This window comes from Purpureocillium lilacinum, assembly GCF_023168085.1.
Source record: "Purpureocillium lilacinum CBS 284.36 DNA, scaffold_4, whole genome shotgun sequence".
In the NCBI taxonomy this organism is placed as follows: Eukaryota; Fungi; Ascomycota; class Sordariomycetes; order Hypocreales; family Ophiocordycipitaceae; genus Purpureocillium; species Purpureocillium lilacinum.
The window spans coordinates 876,860-896,510 of record NW_027072114.1 but is presented as its reverse complement, the minus strand read 5'-3'; the positions used below and the strand labels follow the sequence as shown (position 1 = coordinate 896,510).

General features: G+C 61.3%; 8 protein-coding genes across 8 annotated transcripts; 5 read left to right on the top strand and 3 right to left on the bottom strand.

Moving 5' to 3' along the window:
• Positions 1–278: 278 nt before the first annotated feature.
• PLICBS_005479 (uncharacterized protein) lies at positions 279–1,279 on the top strand (the record flags this gene model as incomplete). Its single annotated transcript, XM_018319160.2, has 2 exons — positions 279–808; positions 877–1,279. The coding sequence occupies 2 exons, from the start codon at positions 279–281 to the stop codon at positions 1,277–1,279; spliced, it is 933 nt and encodes a 310-aa protein (XP_018181634.2).
• Positions 1,280–1,475: 196 nt separating this feature from the next.
• PLICBS_005478 (uncharacterized protein) lies at positions 1,476–3,315 on the bottom strand (the record flags this gene model as incomplete). Its single annotated transcript, XM_018319159.2, has 3 exons — positions 1,476–2,183; positions 2,231–2,785; positions 2,833–3,315. The coding sequence occupies 3 exons, from the start codon at positions 3,313–3,315 to the stop codon at positions 1,476–1,478; spliced, it is 1,746 nt and encodes a 581-aa protein (XP_018181633.2).
• A 2,515-nt stretch (positions 3,316–5,830) lies between these two features.
• Positions 5,831–6,253, bottom strand: PLICBS_005477 (uncharacterized protein; the record flags this gene model as incomplete). The annotated part of the gene is made up of 2 exons (XM_065600726.1): positions 5,831–6,029; positions 6,240–6,253. 2 exons carry the CDS (start codon positions 6,251–6,253, stop codon positions 5,831–5,833), a joined length of 213 nt encoding a protein of 70 aa, XP_065456798.1.
• Positions 6,254–7,156: 903 nt separating this feature from the next.
• PLICBS_005476 (uncharacterized protein) lies at positions 7,157–9,118 on the top strand (the record flags this gene model as incomplete). Its single annotated transcript, XM_018319156.2, has 5 exons — positions 7,157–7,791; positions 7,841–7,895; positions 7,944–8,003; positions 8,050–8,578; positions 8,625–9,118. 5 exons carry the CDS (start codon positions 7,157–7,159, stop codon positions 9,116–9,118), a joined length of 1,773 nt encoding a protein of 590 aa, XP_018181630.2.
• Positions 9,119–10,177: 1,059 nt separating this feature from the next.
• Positions 10,178–11,483, top strand: PLICBS_005475 (endochitinase B1; the record flags this gene model as incomplete). Its single annotated transcript, XM_018319155.2, has 3 exons — positions 10,178–10,230; positions 10,279–10,380; positions 10,436–11,483. 3 exons carry the CDS (start codon positions 10,178–10,180, stop codon positions 11,481–11,483), a joined length of 1,203 nt encoding a protein of 400 aa, XP_018181629.2.
• A 638-nt stretch (positions 11,484–12,121) lies between these two features.
• Positions 12,122–13,761, top strand: PLICBS_005474 (snoRNP complex protein nop56; the record flags this gene model as incomplete). Its single annotated transcript, XM_018319154.2, has 3 exons — positions 12,122–12,291; positions 12,342–13,464; positions 13,513–13,761. 3 exons carry the CDS (start codon positions 12,122–12,124, stop codon positions 13,759–13,761), a joined length of 1,542 nt encoding a protein of 513 aa, XP_018181628.1.
• Positions 13,762–15,921: 2,160 nt separating this feature from the next.
• On the top strand, positions 15,922–16,621 carry PLICBS_005473 (40S ribosomal protein eS26; the record flags this gene model as incomplete). The annotated part of the gene is made up of 4 exons (XM_018319152.1): positions 15,922–15,944; positions 16,075–16,202; positions 16,263–16,365; positions 16,522–16,621. The coding sequence occupies 4 exons, from the start codon at positions 15,922–15,924 to the stop codon at positions 16,619–16,621; spliced, it is 354 nt and encodes a 117-aa protein (XP_018181626.1).
• A 357-nt stretch (positions 16,622–16,978) lies between these two features.
• Positions 16,979–19,589, bottom strand: PLICBS_005472 (uncharacterized protein; the record flags this gene model as incomplete). Its single annotated transcript, XM_065600725.1, has 5 exons — positions 16,979–18,540; positions 18,635–18,899; positions 19,032–19,192; positions 19,262–19,301; positions 19,371–19,589. 5 exons carry the CDS (start codon positions 19,587–19,589, stop codon positions 16,979–16,981), a joined length of 2,247 nt encoding a protein of 748 aa, XP_065456797.1.
• Positions 19,590–19,651: the final 62 nt, after the last annotated feature.

Below are 19,651 nucleotides of genomic sequence, written 5' to 3'. Positions count from 1 at the left end.
GGACCCCTGGAATTGGGGGGGGGGGGACATTGTGGAGGGGGGCCGCCGTTGCGTGGATGCGTGGGTAAGCAGTGAAGAAGCGGCATGCCCGATCCCGACATCAGCCGGACCTCCGGTCTAACGCCGACTGACGGAGACGCGCCGGCGCCCTCTCTGACACATCCATCCATCCAACACGCCCTTGCTGATAATGCTTAACGACCCTGCGCGGCCACCTGCCCAGGGCAGCCCGACTCGGTGACGACGCACAAACACCACAGCGGCAGAACGAACTCGCAATGTCGCCGCTTCCCCTGGTGCGCGCCGCCGCCGCCCGGGCGCCCGTCCGGGTTGCGCTGCGCCCGCGGACGCTTCAGTTCCGCATGCAGTCATCCTCGGTATCATCATCCTCATCATCATCAACCGCCGCCGCAGCCAAGACCCCGACGCCGCCGCCCGTCCCCGGACCCGGCTCCGGCCCCGCCAGCGCGCCGACCGCCGCCGCGAAACCGATCCCGACCGCGTCCGCGACGGCCGCCGCGACCGGCACAACAGCTTCTTCTGCGGCTACGACGACTGCTGGCTCGGCAGCGGCCAAGGCGACGACTCCGCCCCTCTGGCGGCGCCTCGGCCTCGTCACGCGCGCCGTCGACGGCTACGCCAACTCGCAGCGCAAGCGGCCCTACACGACGCAGCTCATCGGCGCCTTTGTCATATACCTCCTCGCGGACCTGAGCGCGCAGCGCATCGGCGGGCGCGAGCACGACCCCGTGCGGACGGGCCGGACGGTCCTCATCGGGCTGGTCGCGGCGATCCCGCACTTCAAGTGGTAGGCCCTGCTCTCCCCCTGCAGTTCCCCCAGGAAGCACGAAGAGGATGCAGCTGACATCCCCCCAGGTTCGTCTTCCTCTCGCGCAACTTCAACTACGCCTCCCGCACGGGCTCCATCGCCACCAAGGTGCTCGTCAACCAGGCCGTCTTCGCGCCCACCTTCAACACCTACTTCTTCGGCGCGCAGGCGCTGCTCTCGGGCGAGGACCTGGCCGCCACGGGCCAGCGCCTGCGCGACACCCTGCCGCCGAGCCTCGTCAACTCGTTCAAGGTCTGGCCCGCGACCATGGCCGTCGCCTTTGCGTTCCTGCCGTTTGAGTTTCGCGCCATCTTCTCCGGCTGCGTCGCCGTCGGCTGGCAGACGTACCTGAGCTACCTCAACCGGCAGGCCGAGCTCAAGGAGCACGCGAGGGCGTTGACGACGGTGGCTGATGGCCAGGGTCCTGTCGCCGAGGTGGCGATTGCGTGATGCGATGACATGTTTTACGGCGTTTCGGACGATAGACTTGCATATGATTCAAGATGTAGATGGAACGGGGCCAGCCGGTTAGACGCCGCCCCGGTAGATGGATACTGGACTAACAAACGACATCAACTCCAAACCAATGCTCTATGCCTTTCATGCGTTGTCTCATCAAGCGTAACTCCGACTGCTCAGCCAAGCCCTACGCCTTGCTCAGCTTGACGTAGCAGTGCTTGGGCAGGTTGACCAGTCTCTCTTGAATCTCCCAGCCACCCAGTGATCCCTCGACGGGCTCAAACTGAAACTCCCACAGCAGCAGCGACACCGTCGTCTTGATCTGCAGAAGCGCCTGCTTCTTGCCAAAGCACTGCCTCGGTCCAGTTGAAAAGGCGAGGTTCGGCCCGGCTTGTGCATCGAACACGACGACTGTCTGGCCGAGGGCATCCGTCTCGGTTCGCAGCCACCGCTCCGGCTTGTACTGCTCAATGTCATCGTCCGACCACGCAGAAACTCTGTCCATGGCGCTCCCTTCGGCTTTTTCTCGCGACGAGTGTGAGACTTCAAGCGCCGGCTCGGTCAGCGACGGCCCCGTCAGGGGAATGACCACGTCCGTGCCCTTGGGGATGTGGTAGCCGTGAATCTCAGTGTCGCACGTCGCCTTGCGCACAATCAGCGTCGCGACCGAGGCGCAGCGCAGCGTCTCCTCCAGCACGGCATCGAGGTACGGAACCGAGGCGGATGAGATTTCGGACATGGTCGGGGGGCGGCCCTCGAGCGAGGCATTCGGGTGAGCCTCCCTCAGGGCCTGACGGAGGCGGGCTTGCACGTCTTGATATCGCATCATGTACTTTGTCCACCACGCGAGGAGCGTGGCGGTCGTGTCGTGGCCACCAAGGAGATATCCCAGGACCTGCGCACGCATCAGCATCTCCCGTACACTCGAGCAAAGGGGCCTACCTCGTCGCGGATAGCTGGCGAGTAGAAATCCGGCCGTCTGCCGGCCCGACTCGCAGCCATCTTTTCCCTCCAGAGCAGCTGGTGCAGCGCGCTATCCGGCGCATTCTTGTCTCCCAGCAGCGCAAGGTTATAAAGACACCGTTCCGTCTGCCTCTTCAGCAAGGCCCGCCTATGCCAGTGCGCACGCGCATGCTTTGGCTTGAGCAGCGCCAGCCACTGCGCCAGCGCCGGAAACGGGCTCGACTGCGCGACGGCAATCATGTCCGGAATGTCCATCAGGGCCTCCATCTCCGGGTCCTCGGGCGCCGGCGGGAAGCAGACGGGCTCGGTCTCGACCTCGAATGCGCTCGGGTTGAAGCTGCGCGCGGCGTAGAGCTCGCCCTTGAGCGCGGATTTGGACTCTTCCATGCCAAAGGCGACGCTCGAAATCATGTCCAGGGTTGCCAGGTATAGGTCGTGGCCGGCAGCAAACGGGCGGTCATGCGCCTTGCTCTGTTTTGTTCGCCAAAGGTCGACGAGGAGAGCTGCCTTGTCGTAGACCCGTGGTGCAGCGACCTGCGATGTTTAGCATAGTCATCGATACACATTCCGACTAGACCAACCTCGTTCAAGAACCACGGCGACATGAGGTCCCGCAAGATCTCGCGGTGCATCCGAAACCGCGGGTCCCGCGACTCCATGGTAAAGTGAAAGTTGGGCGCCGTGACGCCCACGCACTCCCTGTTTCTTGTGCCGCGGTCAAACTCCTTGATTCTGCGCGAGCAAATGTCAACGGCGATGCGGTAATCCGACACGATGACGGTCGGCCTCCTAAACGGAAACAAAAAGGCTTGCGAAAGGGGCGCGCCGTGTTGTCGCGGCTGGCTCCAGATCCACTGACGCCGGTATTTCGCCTTGCGCATGTCCTTGAGGTCGCCAAAGATGCGCCCTACCGACTCTTGGTTGTACGGGATGCCAGGTAGAGGCTTTGGCAGCGCCGCACGGTACAGCACCGCCAACAGCGCGACGATGATCCATGACCCCAGCACGTATGGCAGGAGGCAAGGCAGAGCCTCGCTCCCAAAGAGTCTTGTTGTTCCGGCCATGGTTGCAGACGACGCTTCGTGAGCAAGAAGCCAACGGACAGTGGGGAAGATCCGACGTTTTCAACGGATGCCGTCAGGACATGTCCTCCGTCGCACCCGTCCTCGGCCGTGGTGCCACGAGCCGATGGCACCTGCGAGGCTGCATCACCGAGCCAAACCGGAGCAGGCACGTTCCGAAGTCAGTCAGTTTTGCCCCCGGCTGTGAACCACCGCCCAGGCCGTGGTCGGGAGGGTCCGTCTCCGCCGTCTGTCTGCCTGGCCTCCCTCCCCCCAACGGCCGCGTGTGATATGCCGCATCGTGGGGCTTGTGCGCGACGGATAGAGGTTGGAGCCCGGGACGTGGCCTTGCAGACTGTCACGTCGTCCTGGGGCACGCGTCGCCCGGGCCGCCGTCCGGCCACTGCTCCTCGAGGCTTCGTCCGCGCCGAGTCGCCCGCCCGTGGCGTGCGGTCGTGTGCTGAGCACATAGCCACATACAATACGGGCCGGCCTTTCTCTCTGCGGCAACACCGAGCTGCTGGGCTGGTTGTCAGTCGGCGTCGGCCTCTCGGCTCGTCGGCTGGCGCTGTGATTTGAGCTGATGCGAGCTCCAGTGAAGAGGCAACGGCGCCACGAGTCTAGGTCACGTCAGTGTGCTCCGAACAGTCCCAAGACTCCCAACCAACTAGCCTTTTCGGTCAGCTTGCGAATGCGGCTCGCTTTCGGTTGCATCCCATCACAGACTAACTTGGTCTACAGACCACCTGCAAATAGCATACGACGACACGCCTCGCTCCGCTGTCAACGAGATCCCGTATCTGTCCTCAGCTCAGCGTGCGCCATTGATTGTCCATCGGCAGCAGCCTCATGTGTCCTGCACCGCACAAACTGAGAGCCCGCCGAGAGAGCAGACATTTCTTGCGAACCAAGCCAACCCTTGGTCTGTGCGCCTCCGTAGATCGCAGGGCCATGTTCGGACCCTGAAGCGCCCGCATCTTGTGCCCCATCACGGAATCACTGTTCTGCAGGCTTGCGACATGGCGCCCGGAAATACGATGGCATGGTCGGCCAGCCGCCTGCGTCGCCGCCCCATTGTCTCCGACCCCGGTCCCCGCGGGTCTGACCTCGCTTCGCTGCAATTACCACGAGGCAGAGTGAATCAGCGACCGCAAGCAGATGTGGCCGACTTTGAGGGCACGCGCGACCAGGCCGTTTTGATCTAATCCGAGCGGTCCGGTCCGTGAATAGCAGGCCAGATCAAGCCTCCGTGATGCGATGGCGCAGCTGGTCCGTGTGCGGCGGTTGGCTGCTCGGCAGGCACCATGTGAGGGCCTGTTCGCATTGTTGGTTCCGTCCTATGTGCAACTTTGTGTACCGAGACAACTTCGCGGTGAAACGGCGACCACTTTGCTCGCCAACCAACAGTGCTGTCGCCACATGCAGCAGACTGAGATTTCCAGTTGACTCGCAGTCAATAGTCACGCAGCTCGATTGTCTGGGTCTCTGATCGGCCGCAGCGGCTCTATCGCCGATGGCAAGGTCCTCGTGGGACGGTGCCTTCAGGGCGCGACCAACACGGACATGGGCCGCTGTTGGTACTTGCTTTGAGCCGCGGACTCTACCGTGCTTCACTCGGCCTTGTTAGAGGGTCCGTTCCAGTGCCGTACAATAGTCATCTACGACGGCTAACAGCATGACATGCATTCCGACATGGCGTGCGTCGTCGCTTGACACAGTCCATGCCCGTAACCAACGGCCCCCAAATCACCACTGCCAGATCACGTCAGCATAGGAACGAAGTATGTTGAGTCTTGCTGGATTCGAGTACAATGTACCTTGGGTGATCTTTGTCGATGCGGATAAGGTTTGACGATTTCGTCTGATCGAGCCTTTGATCCGACATGGCCGGTGCCGAACGCCGCCGGACGGTTAAGACGGGCTCGGCTCCGAACGAACGAGTGATCGCCGCCTTGCAGGAGCGCAAGCAACAGACAGGGCAACTCGTCAATCTCTGCGCTGAGATCGCACCGGGATCTGCGGACGGCCGGCCAGTGGCAGCCCGTCTGTGCTCAGATTTCACAAACGACCTCGCGGCCGCCGGTTTGGCCAGCCCAATGAAGACTGTAGCCAGCGTTGCAGCACGGCGCTTTTCATCATGTTGGGCTCGAATAATGTCAGGTTTACAAAGCGTTGGAGACTGCCACCTGAAGCCTGCTCGAAGATTTGTCACCCAAGATGGTCGGCTCCCTCGGCTCCGTCCTCGTCTGGCTTCAGTTGGCGCCCTGCTGATCCGGCCGAGTCTGATACAGTCTTCCGATGGACCCAAGAGAATGACGCTGACATGATGCGAGGGTGTTTCCGCTGCGACAACGAGGACTGCTGGCGACATGCGTCTTGCTTGCGGCCGCCACGACCAACATCTACCAAGTCGAGATCACATGGGTGCATAGATCACGCAGCACCATGAAACTCTGGGCCCCGCCGTAATGGCAGGTGACGCTCATACACTGGAGAGGTTAACGTCACGCCGTACACTTTATGGCTGAGGCAGCATGGGCCAAGTGTGTCGGGGCAGATTCGTGGTGCTGTCGTTGCTGTCGTTGCTGTCGTTGCTGTCGTTGCTGTCGTTGCTGTCGTTGCTGTCGTTGCTGTCGTTGCTGTCGTTGCTGTCGTTGCTGTCGTTGCTGTCGTTGCTGTCGTTGCTGCCGTTGCTGCCGTTGCTGTCGTTGCTGTGTCTGTGCGAACAGCATTACTCTTCCATAGACAATGACCGAAATCACTCTTGGAGCGTCTGTACGGAGAAACTGGGATCTAGTGCTCCACGTATCCTCGGAAAGGAATATAGCGTGGGTTACTGGGTGTACTAGACCCAATCTCCGCGAAAATATGGCTCGAATTGCACAGACGCCTAGCCACAGCCTGTTCACATGTAGGGATGCGTGCACCCATCGATGGCCATGGAGGCCGCCTGTCACGGAGTCCAACCCTGTGCATGGGACATGTCCTCTCAAGCCAAGGAAAGTCAAGCCGCGCGAGATGGGGGTATGCTGAACCGTTCGCCAATGCCACATGGCTGAGAAACATGTCTCTCCATCCAAGAGAAACTCAGTCCACATGGCACACTGTCGAATCGATAGCGTCCTTGCGAGCAGAGGGAACACTGTGCCACGCTCGCCATTTCGCCATGCCAATGTACCGCCAGAGCGAGAAGCTGACAATCCACGGGGGCAGGCGAGACCACTTCGTAGTTCGTACGTACGTGATGATGGCCCCGTGGCCGCAAGTGTCGATTCTAGCAAGGCGGTATGGCAGCGACGGTCAACATGAGCGCGCAATCGCAGAAACTGCGGTGGGGGTCCAGGTAAATTCGTTCATCACTTTGGGGCCATCTCCGACCTGGGCACTGATGCCCATCTTGATGCGCGACAGAGAGTCGCAGTGTGGTGTGGATGGAGGGCTTTTGGAGGGGCGGGACGGGATGGAGATGGATGGATGGCGGGGACAGGGGGAGGCCACTAGAAAGTCATGAGCCACAGCGCCCACATCCACTGGATCTGCCCGAAAGCCAATCCGCGGACCCATATTGGTCGAGCTGGCGCATCCATGGCGCCCCCAACTCAGGCCTCCAGGCCCAGGGGAGCCGCTGCCACGACGTCACTCGCGACTCCGGGCGCCGTCGAATCTCATCTCACCTCACCTCACCTCACACCCGCGGCCACGCTGGGACATGTGCAGCTTGCCTCCGGATCCCCATCAGCGCCCGCGGATGCCTGGCTAAAGCCTCACCGCGCTGCCGTGTTACGCTCCCACGCCCACACGGCGGCGGACCGACCTGCAGAGCCAAACCTTGACACTGACAGCCATGGACGCCGCCATGTCTCGACTCAAGGGCGTCTTCGCGACGCTGTCCGGGGGCGCCTCCTCGTCGTACCAGCCATTGACGCAGGACGAGGCACCTGAGCGAACCCGAGGCGACGGCACGAGACCATCACACGAAAGCAGCGACACGATGGAGTCGGAAACGCACCGCGATGCCGCGGCCATGATGCTCATCAAGCTGGGGCGCTCCCCGGACGAGCACATCACCGTCTCGCCCGCCGACGACGCCCGCATCCTCCGCCGGATTGACATGGCGCTGCTCCCGCTCATGCTGGCCGTCTACTTTCTTCAGGCGCTCGACAAGGCGACGCTGTCGTACGCGTCCATCTTTGGCCTCATCGACGACACGCACCTCGTGGGCGACCAGTTCTCGTGGCTCGGCAGCATCGTCTCCGTCGCGCAGCTCGTCATGCAGCTGCCCATCTCGCTCGCCCTCGTCAAGCTGCCGATCGGCAAGTTTACGAGCGCCATGGTCCTGCTCTGGGGCCTCACGCTGACGGGCATGACGTGGGCGCACAACTTTCCACAGCTCATGGCCGCGCGCTTCTTCCTCGGGGCGTTTGAGGCGAGCGTTGGGCCGAGCTTCGTCGCCATCACGCAGATGTGGTGGCGCAGGAGGTGAGCCGTCCGGGTCCGTCACATGTCGCAGGGCTGATCGATCGCGCAGGGAGCAGACAATGAGAATCGGCTCGTGGTACTGCATGAATGGGCTTACCTGGGTCGTAAGTCTGGTCGCACCGCAGCCGCCACACGAGTGCTGACAAGCCCAGTTTGGCAGCCTCTTGACATACGGGCTCGCGAGCATCGACTCTCACATGAGGCCGTACCAGGTGCGTACGTGATCGCCGAAGCATCGTCATCCATTAACCACAGCAGATCATATTCCTCTTCTTTGGCGTCATCACCGTCGCCGTGGCGGGGGCCATGTTCTTTTGGATGCCCGACTCGCCCACGGAGGCCAAGTTCCTCAGCGACGACGACAAGGTGCTCGCGATCGAGCGCCTCCGCAACAACCAGATGGGCGTCATGTCGCGGGAGTGGCGCCGCACGCACTTTTCCGAGGCGCTGCGCGACGTCAAGACGTGGCTGTGGTTCGTCATGATCTTTTGCATATCGGTGCCGTCCAACGGCATCTCGACGTTTGGCCCGCTCATCATCCAGTCGTTTGTGTCGGACCCGTTCCGCACCATGCTGTTCAACGTCCCCGTGGGCATATCGCACGTCATTGCCGTGTCGACGAGCGCCTACGTGTCGATGAAGTGGAAGCTCAAGGGGCCCGTCATTGCGTTGCTCTGCGTGCCGCCCATGATTGGGCTGTCGATTCTGCTGCACTACCCCCACGACGCGGCGCACCGAGGCGTCTTGCTGGCCGGGTACTTTTGCCTTTCCACGTTTACGGGAATCAGTAAGTCTTCAGCCACATCGCGCCCGGCTTCTGCTCACCGGCCTAGCGCCCTTGATATACTCGTGGTCTGCCCAAAACACGGCCGGCGATACAAAGCGCAAGACCACCTCGGCGCTCGTCTTTATCGGCTCGTCGGCGGGCAATGTCATCGGCCCGCTCCTCTTTACCCCCGACGAGGCGCCCGGGTACTCGAGGGGTATCCGCGCCAACCTCGCCCTCTTTGCCACCGTCATTGTGCTGGTCGGCCTCACGTCGTTTCACCTGCAGTGGCTGAATCGCGGACACAGCCGGCGGAGGGTCGCACTAGGCAAGAGCGCAGTCATTGCGGACCTGAGCCTCGAGACGGCCGAGGAGGTGGAGCGGATGGAGGGCCTGGAGCGCGCCATGCGTCAGGGCGACGGGCGTCCGTCAAACGCTTTGGGGGGCGGGCTGGCCGAGATGGGCGAAAACGGGCACGTCAGGCAAAAAAGCGGCAGGGGGACCAAGGCGTTTGCGGACGCGACCGACTTGGAGAATGAAGACTTTGTCTTTGTGTATTAGCTGGTAGGGGCCGGTATAGCCGTCGCCAGGGCCTAGGAGCATGTAGAAGTTGTAGCACCATGCCTTCAGCCCGGAAGTACGTGCGAGTCCACGGAGATCAATTGCAGAAAACACCACCTCGGCTCAAGGTTTCGAGGCTTGTCGAGTGAGGAGGCGGCAGTGACATTGTTTAGGAGCAGCATTGACATTGGACGCGAGAGGGATCTGGCTGATGCAACACGGGCATCACAGGTCACGGCGCGGATGGCGCTGGCCGCAGGGGCAATTGGCACTAGCTGCACAGCCCAACGGTGCCTGAAAGCCAAACCTTGGGCTCTTCAGCGGATGCAGGCTCCATCACAACGGAGATCCATGGATCGTGCTACGCCGGGAGTTGCCGCGAGGTTCTTCAAGCAACGCTTTCAGGTTCGATTAAGCGCAATGTCACGTCGCTGGCATCAGTCCGTCCCCGGCATGCCAATTCAAGCCTCAACCTTGCGCAAAGCGAGATCCGAGTCGCATGCGCCAAAATAGTACTTGTCACGGCACATCGCCATGGCCACAACAACGGGCAGCGCACGACTGGAAGCTCGGGTAGGAAACCCCGCCGCATGCTGCATTCGCATTCGCCGATCAACGCCTCCTTGCACCGCCTCCTGTGGGCTCGGGGCCTGTCAGTGGGCACCCGTACCCAAACTACCAGCGGGATGACGACGCTGGACAGCTCACGCGCTTGAACCTTTCATCGTCACATCCTCTGCGCCCCTTGCTTTAACTCGAGTTCAAACTCGGCTGAGGCCTGTGTTTGAAGAGACACCTCAATAGACTTTCAGCCCTCGGGTCCGTATGCCACCTCGAGCCCTGCGCTGGATATAAAGCTCGTGGCTCCGTCGTTCTAGCATCCTCGTTACGACAGGGCATCTATTCCAGGCTTCGTTCAAGACGGATTCTCAACGACACGCACATCCTAGGCTACCCCCTCAGCGCTCTAGCATCAGCTTCCGCTCGCTCGCCGGCATCGCGGCACTTGTCATTCTCCTGTTGTCTCTGCTTCTCCGTGACAACACCAAAACTCGCATCATGGGCGGGGGACCTGACCAAGGCTACCGATCGGTCGCCTACTTTGTCAACTGGTAAGCCGCCTCGCCACTTGCATGCGGACATACCCGCTGACTCCTCAGGGCCATCTATGCTCGCAAGCACCGTCCCCAAGACCTCCCCCTCGAGAACCTCACCCACGTTCTCTATGCCTTTGCCAACGTCCGCACCGACAGCGGTGAGGTGTAAGAGCCCTCAGCCCTAAGCCACTCGCATGCACGCCTGCTCACATACCTGCAGCCACTTGACCGACGGATGGGCCGACACCGACATCCATTGGGAGGGCGACTCGTGGAACGACACGGGCACCAACCTGTACGGGTGCCTCAAGCAGCTCAACCTGCTCAAGCGGCGCAACCGCAACCTCAAGGTGCTCCTCTCCATTGGCGGCTGGACCTACAGCTCCAACTTCAAGAACCCCGCCAGCACCGCCCAGGGCCGCGCCACCTTCGCCAGGACCAGCCTCGAGCTGCTCAAGAACCTCGGCTTCGACGGCCTCGACATCGACTGGGAGTACCCGCAAAACGCCGACGAGGCGCGCAACTTTGTCGAGCTGCTCGCCGCCGTCCGCGGGGAGCTCGACGCCTACGCGGGACAGCTGGGCGGCGACACCCGCTTCGAGCTCACCGTCGCCTGTCCCGCGGGCCCGCAAAACTACGAGCGGCTCGACGTGCCCGGCATGGACCAGCACCTCGACTTTTGGAACCTCATGGCCTACGACTACGCCGGCTCGTGGGACCAGGTCAGCGGCCACCAGGCGAACCTGTACCCCAACCCGAGCAACCCCAGCAGCACGCCGTTCTCGACCGCCGCCGCCGTCGACTTTTACACCGGCCGCGGCGTCGCTGCCAACAAGATTGTCCTCGGCATGCCGCTGTACGGGCGCGCGTTTGAAAACACCGACGGCCCGGGCAAGCCGTACCAGGGCGTCGGCGACGGCACCTGGGAGCGCGGCGTGTACGACTACAAGAAGCTGCCGCTCGAGGGCGCGCAGGACTCGTACGACGACGCGGCCGCGGCGAGCTACTGCTACAACGCGCAGAGCCGGACGCTCGTCAGCTACGACACGCCGCAGATGACGAGGGTCAAGGCCGACTTTGTCAAGGACAAGGGGCTCGGCGGGGCCATGTGGTGGGAGAGCAGCGCGGACAAGGCGGCGGGGGACAGCCTCATCGGCACGGCGGTGCAGTGCCTGGGGGGGCCGGACGGGCTGCTCCAGCAGGACAACTGCATCACGTATCCGGACACCAAGTACGACAACCTGCGGGCCGGGTTCCCTAACAACTGAGCGCATGGGCCGTCGCCGGGCGCGAGGCCAACTCAAAAGCAAGCCATAGCAGCATTGACATGAATACTTTTCCATCAATGATAGCACCGCGTGTCCAAGTACGTGCTTCAAATCCCTCTGGGTCTGATTGTGCGCGGGCGCCGCTCTGCGCCGATCACGGCCATGTCTGATGAATGCGACTCGGCGTGACTGTGCCTCTGAGTGGATTTGTCTTTGCGTGACTTTGTCTTCGACTGAGCTGGTATGGCGCTCCTGCAAGGCATGGGCGTGACAGCTTGTCGTATGAGACGCTGCGTCGTCCTCGATGCGAGGTCTGCGAGTGCTCGCTGGCCCCGCCAGGAATGCATGTCACCGCAGGGTGCCGCAGGGTCGCGCACCCCACCACCGACAATGCACGTGACCTCCCACACATTCGCCGCGCAGCGCAGAGGATTCGCCAATTGGTTGGTCCGTGCACGCAGCTCAAAGCTACCCGCTAAGAAAAAAAAAATCTCGAGCCCGTGGAAAAAAGTGAGGCCGGCAATCGTGAGAATTCCGTCCACGCCTCGTCTCGCCTCGCCTCGACCGACCGACCGACTGTCGCACTCAATCCCACCAGCCCAATCGACGACGCGCCACGGCCTGGGAACGAGATCAACATGTCGCACATCGACTACGCCCTCTTCGAGGCGCCCGTCGGCTATGCCGTCTTCAAGGTCGTGCATCAGGCCGACGCCGTCGGCCTCAAGATGAAGGAGGTCCAGGAGGCGGCCACAGACCTGGCCAAGTTTGGCAAGATGCTCAAGCTGGTCAACTTTACTCCCTTTGAGTGAGTGGTCCTGAAATTCAATGTGCCGGCCGTGTACTGACCTGCCACAGCGGCCAAGCCGAGGCCATCAACAACATCAACGAAGTCTCCGAGGGCATCTGCACCGACTTTCTCAAGTCCGTCCTCGAGCTCAACCTGCCCAAGACGAGCGGCAAAAAGTCCAAGGTCGTCCTGGGCGTCACCGACAAGAACCTGGCGGGCGCCATCAAGGCCGAGTTCCCGGGGCTCGAGTGCGAGACGGGCGACACCAACCAGGTGGTCGCCGACGTGATCCGCGGCATCCGCCTGCACGCCGAGAAGCTCATCGAGGGCCTCAACGCCGGCGACATCGAAAAGGCGTGCCTGGGCATGGCCCACGCCTACTCGCGCGCCAAGGTCAAGTTCAGCGCCACCCGCAACGACAACCACATCATCCAGGCGAGCGCTATCATCGACACGCAGGATAAGAGTCTCAACCAGTTCCTCATGCGCGTCCGGGAGTGGTACGGCTGGCACTTCCCCGAGCTCGTCAAGATTGTCTCGGACAACCTGACGTACGCCAAGCTGGTGCTCGCCATCGGCAACAAGAAGACGCTGACCGACGAGCGGCTGCACGACATTGCCGCCATTGTCGGCGAGGACGGCAACAAGGCGCAGGCCATCATCGACGCCGCCAAGGTGTCCATGGGCACCGACGTCTCGGACGAGGACATGCAAATCATGCTGGGCCTGACGCAAAACGTGGTCAAGCAGGCCGAGAACCGCGGCCAGACGTCCAACTACCTGCAGCAAAAGATGAACTCTGTCGCGCCCAACCTGCAGGCCCTCATCGGCACCACCGTCGGCGCCCGCCTCATCTCCCAGGCCGGCTCCCTCAACAACCTCGCAAAGGCGCCCGCCTCGACGCTGCAGATCATGGGCGCCGAAAAGGCCCTGTTCCGCGCCCTCAAGAGCAAGAGCAACACGCCCAAGTACGGCATCATCTACCACAGCAGCTTCATCGGCAAGGCCTCGTCCCGCGACAAGGGCCGCATCTCGCGCTACGTCGCCAACAAGTGCAGCATGGCCTGCCGCATCGACAACTTTTCCATGGAGCCCTCGACCCGCTTCGGCGAGGCGTTCAAGGAGCAGGTCAACGACCGCCTCGAGTTTTACGCCACCGGCAAGAAGCCGCTGAAGAATGCGGACGTCATGGTACGTTTCCCTCCGAAGTTCGAGACTTGGTTGCTAACTCCCGTGTAGAAGGCCACCATTGCGTCCCTGGGCGATGCCGTCGGCAAGGACAGCGACGACGAAATGGCCGACGCCCCTGAGCCGTCATCCGCCAAAAAGGCCAAGAAGGAGAAGAAGGAAAAGAAGGACAAGAAGGAAAAGTCCAAGGACAAGAAGCGCAAGAGGGACGAGGAAGAGGCCGCGCCGTCGCCCGTCAAGGACGATGCCGAGAAGAAGAAGAAGAAGAAGCGAAAGTCCAAGGCCGCGGACGAGGAGTAGAGTTCCCGTCCTCGCGTCAAGGAGTCCAAGTCGGAGCCGGCTGCGCGTGCCCCGAAGCCGCGAGGCAAGGGCCGCGAGGAGGCTGGAACGGCATCCGCGAAGCACGCCGCGACGCCCTCCCGCCGCGAATCCAGCGGTCGGAGCAAGCGGGTCGGGTCGGCCAAGGCCAAACCCCGATCCGCTGAGAAGGCGAAGCGGTCGTTGCGTGTTGTGATGCGCGGCGGACGCGGTGATTAGGCGTTATGGCGTGGGCACTTTTGCTGTGGGTAAACACTTGGTCGTTGGTAGCATAGGCAGTGGCATTGGGAAAGATGATTTTGCTCAATTAGTCTCTGCGAAGCTGTGAGAACGAACCAACCAAACATTTCTCGCCGTCTGGCGTAACATGTAAACAGGTCCTGGATATCCTGCTTCCCGCCGTTGTATATCATGCTCCAACTGTCTTTGTGGAAGATTTGCGCTGCTCGATATTCGCCGCAGGGGCCGTCCTTGGTCAGCGCCAGTCGCTGGATGGCTGCTAGGATGTCGTGTCAACTCTCGAAATTCTTGGGTTTTGTTACGATTACCCGTCATCTCCAGTCGAGACTTGGTTGTGGTGGGATGGTCAGACGTTTTTTGGGTCGCTGATGCGTGCTTTGCTCGAGAGGAGTGTGCATTTCAGGCTGGTGTTGATTGGCAAAAAGCTTGCTGTTGTCGCTCCACGCACAGCGAGGCCCAGGGCACAATCTAGAGGCACCATGCCGTGAACAATTTCCTCCACTGCAGCTTCGCAGGATTTGGTGATCCTGGAGCAAGACATGCGGCTGGGGTGAAACTAGTTGTCTGTGCAATGGTCCGGTGGCGCTCGCCTACCCGGTGCCCATTAAATGCTCCAACAACAGACACCGGGAGTGGCAACAAACTAGGCAAACGACTTCACCGAGCACGGTTTACGTCACGCAAGGAACAGGTAGGTGGCCTCAGTCAAGCATTCATTATGAAGAAGCCGGATGTGCTCTATGCTACATCAACGCCTTTTGTTGCAGTCCATGGTACCCAGCCCTTCACCGCCCATCCCAAAGCAGAATTCCCATGTCGTGCACTTATTGCTTGTCAAAGACGTAGGTGAGGTGGCACCGGCCGCAGTACTGGCGGTCGGGCATAGAGGCCATGAAGACGCCGGCGCCGCACTGACTCGGTTAGCATGGCTCGGCACAAGGTCCGGGGACAACAACTCACGGTATCGCTGGGGCACTCGCGGCGCAGACGCTCAATGTTGCCGTCCTTGTCGACCTTGTAGTACTTGAGGACGGCCAGCTTGGTCTTCTTCCGCTTGTGCTTGATCTTCTTGGGCGTGGTGTAGACCTTCTTCTTGCGCTTCTTGCCACCACCACGCAGGCGCAGCACCAGGTGGAGGGTGCTCTCCTTCTGGATGTTGTAGTCGCTCAGGGTGCGGCCATCCTCGAGCTGCTTGCCGGCGAAGATGAGGCGCTGCTGGTCCGGGGGGATGCCCTCCTTGTCCTGGATCTTGGACTTGACGTTGTCGATGGTGTCGGAAGACTCCACCTCAAGGGTGATCGTCTTCCCCGTGAGGGTCTTGACGAAAATCTGCATCTTGCCTGTTCTATGCGTGTTAGGATCTGTCAGGCAGGGGGCAAAAGACGCTGGTGGGAGAAATTTTGAGGGCAGCCATCCCGCGACGCCGGCGTCGTCCGGAGTGCAGACAACGACCGCCGCCTCAAGAGGCAGGCAGGGAATCTCATGGCGGGTGCATCGACGATGCTCCCGTCACGAGAGGGCAAAACGAATGCGACATCTTTCAGACATACCTCGACAATAGACCTATTGCCGTCCTAAGCAATCCTCAGATGTTGCGGTTGATGAGAGAGGTTCTGGCCTGGTGGAGTGGCGCCGACCTTAGAAATTTCCGCTGGCGTGCACGCGGGACTGGCGGGTGGCGTCACATGACCTAGGGTTTCCCGCCGGACTCTGCCCTGCCCTCTGCGAAATTCCCGTGCAGTGGGGCAACGTCGCTACGGCGGCCAACGAGCGCCCGGCGCACCGCTCCACACTCTGTGCATCTTTTTGAGTGTCCTCGGATTTTGAGCACTCGACCTCTCTCTTTTCCCTCCTCGTCCGACCCGTGTCTTTGTATTAACGACTACAGCAGACACCGCCAAAATGGTCAAGAAGAGAAAGAACAAGTACGACTCGCCCCTCCCCGCCGTCCGCCGCGCCGCTCGACGTTGCTGCTCTACGATGCCGTTCATCGCCTCGACCAGAGCGGCGCCGCGGACACGCACGTCGTCCAACATTTGCTGACCCAGTTCGCAGCGGCCGCAACAAGAAGGGCCGCGGCCACGTCAAGCCCATCCGCTGCAGCAACTGCTCGCGATGCACGCCCAAGGACAAGGCCATCAAGCGCTTCACCATCCGCAACATGGTCGAGTCTGCTGCCATTCGTACGTTTTCCCACCGTCGACTTCGACACGAAGCGAGCGTCAGACACTAACCGTCTGCAGGTGACATCTCGGATGCCTCCGTCTTCTCGGAGTACACCGTACCCAAGATGTACCTGAAGCTGCAGTACTGCGTCTCTTGCGCCATCCACGGCAAGATTGTCCGGTACGTTGTCCTCCCTGGGAGTGTGACAACTGCGCCCCCGCGGCGTATGTGCTTCGGATGAGCCTTGGTCGTACTATGGAGACACTCCCATATTACAATCTCGATCGTCGAAGCGGTACGTCCCAACGAAACGTGTACTGACCCGTGACCCTGCAGTGTCCGCTCGCGCGTTGGCCGCCGCAACCGCGCCCCCCCTCCTCGCGTCCGCTACAACAAGGACGGCAAGAAGATCACTCCCACTGTTGCCAAGGCCTAAGCGGGTATGATTTGGGATGGAGTCTGGTCGGGTTTACGTCTGCATTCAAAATGGATTAGATGAACGCTGGGTATTGGGAATCCAAAACATCCAATGAACCGGACTACGTCCTTGTCGACGCGACTACTGTCCCATATTTCGTGGCGTGATGTCGTGATGCCGAGTGACTTGGCGACGCGAAACACCCGTGACCTAACGGCGTGGCTCAGGTCAAGAGACGTCAGCCTTGTAGGATGCAAGACGCCATTTGCCAGTCAAACACTTGCGGTTGCCAGGGATCAGAAGACGCCGCTCTGCTTCGTATTCTATGCCCACCACTTGGTTGGATCACGGCGTCACCCCTACCCTGCAGTCTCATCACGGCCCCGGCTTCACCAACATGATGCCATCCTGCGCACACGCATACGGATCAACGCACACCCCTCCGCCGCAGCAGCTGCCCACCAAGCAGGCAAATCCACCGTGTCCATTCTCGTCACAATCGGCGTCCGTCTCGCACCGGCTCACAAAGTTGTCGCACTCTGTATACTCAAACGCCAGCGCCGCCCCTGAAGCCGTCACGCCACACACGCACCCCGTGCCCGCAATCAACGCAGTATCCGGATAGGCACACGTGCCATTGTGCCCCTCGTAGCTGGACCTGCTCCCGCCGGCGCAGCACGCCACGCTGTCCGGGTCCTGCACCGTGACGTTGTACGCCTTGGGCTCCGTGGGCGCCCAGTTGAGCCTCGCCACGGCGTCGACGAGCGACACGCCCGCGCGCAGGCTCATCTTGAGCGGCAGGTCCGCCGCGTGCAGGTCCTCGCAGACGTCCTCCTCAAAGTTGCGCAGCTCGTCGTACGTCGCAATGTACTGCTCCACGGCGCTCAGCGTCGCCGGCGGCCGCGCCCTGCTCTTCGACAGCGCCTGCTTGAGAATCTCCCACAGCTGCTCGTAGTACATGACCGTCAGGTCGACCTCGCGCCGCTGCGCGTCCGTGAGGCCCTGGTTGTAGAGCTCCGCCCGCAGCGACTCGGCGTTGAGAAAGTCCTGGCTCGTGGCCTCGAGCGTGGTGATGACGGTGGAGAGGTCCGGGCACGCGCCGCCAAAGGGGTCGACGAAGAGGAACTTGAAGATGCCGGTGCGGACGGCGCGCTGGCAGCGGAGCGTGCCCGAGTCTGAGCCGGGAAACGTGCAGTCAAAGGCCCATTTCCCGAGAGACTCGTCGACGGCAATGTCGTTGCACTCTGTGTCGCCGACTTTGAGCAGCGGGTACTTGCGGATGGATTGCTTGACTGCGTGGCCGCACTGGTCGTGAAGATACAGCGTCTGGTTAAACTTCAAGTCGTGCATGCGCTCGACCAGGCCGCCCTTGGAGCACGCCTCCCCCGACAGGGCGGCAAGCTGCTTGTACAGGCTGTCCACTTTCAGGGACACGTCGTAGCGACAGCTGTTTGTCGAAAAGTGAATTCCCTGTCCGTTCAGGAGAACTGCATTGCCGAGGGAGTCCACGAGAGAGACGTAGCTCCTGTTGGAGACGTCCAAGTAGTGCGTCCCCTGGGCGGCATCGCGCAGCGTCACAAACAGCGGATCGACGCCGTCGACCGCAAAGTCGACCGACTCTACGTACGGAAACGGAATCGACTTGTTGTGTTCCCTCAGGTCCGCGTTGTGCAGCATTGCGCGGCGGCTTTGGCCGTGCAGGGGGTCTTGCGGCAGGTGGTAGCATGTTTCCTTGACCAGATCGCCGGTGCGGGTGACTTGGGTGAAGTTGGCGGCGGGCAGCGTCGGGACAGAGGTCAACGTGGCGTTGGGGTTGAAGCTGGTTGTGGGGACAGCGGTGCCTGTCGGAGTGATGAAGGCCGGCGTCGTTGGTGTGGTGGACGTGTTGCTCGAGGTACTGGTGAAGGAAAAGGAACTGGGTATGAGCTCGCTAGACGCTGGGAGAGGCGTCCCGGGAAGCTCAGTGCTTCTGTTGGCAGGTATCCTCGTCGCAAGGACGGTCGACATGGACAGGTTCCCAGGTACGCTTACAGCCGTGGTGGAGAGCCACACGCTGGACAGTGTTGGTGACGTCGACAAAGTCTGCGTCGCGTTCGCTGCAGAAGTCCAAGGCCGTGTAACGGAGCTCGTCATGGATCCCGAGAATGTCAAAACGCTGCTCCCGTGGCCACCCCCTGCAGACGTCGTGTTCCATCGCCCAGTAGTGCGGCTGGTCCAGGTCGAGCCAGTTCCAGTAGACAGCAATCCGCTCCGGGTCGGAAACCACACCGACGAGATTGTGAACGTCGATGAAGAGCTGACAGAGGGCACGCCAGACGTTTCCCGGGAGCTCCTCGTGGCGTTGTTACGGACAGTAGTTGGCTTCAACTCTACAGAGCTGCTTCCTGGCCCTGTGCCGATAAAGGTGGCACTTGTGCTGTTTCCGTACGGCGTTGTGGAAGTCGCAGGAGCAGAGGAAGTGGACGTGCTGTTCCAACCGTTGCTGGTTGGAGTCGTTGCAGTATGGTATACCGAATGCGAAGACGTCGTCAGCCATGTTGATGACGTTCTTGAAGCTCCCGTCCCGGTGTTTGTAAACGTCGCCGACGACTGTGTCCCAGAAAACCCAGAAGTCGACACGGGCACCGTCTCAGTCGCATTCACAGACACAAGCGAAACCGTCGTCGTCCTCGGCCTGCAAGTCTCTCTCAGCACGCAGCTGCACTATCCCCAGCGTCAGCTCTGACCAAGCCTGTCCCAGACAGAACATGTCCATGCTCAGACTTACATGCGAGTATAGCACGTCTGGGTCGTACGTCGCAAACTGCGTCGGCGTGCTCCCCTTGCCGCAGCGGTCGCTCACGACGCTGGCGCAAAAGTGCCGGCCGTCCCTGAAGAGGGAGGTAAAGAGCGCATCGCGCGTGCATGCGAGCAGTGAGCTGGCTTGGGTTGCGGGCAGGGCGCGCGCGCTATAACGAGCGATGAGCAGGAAGAAAAGGGCGCGCATCGTGACGCGCGCCAGGAGGCTGGTTGAACGAATGTATGAAGAGAGAACGAATGGACTTGAGG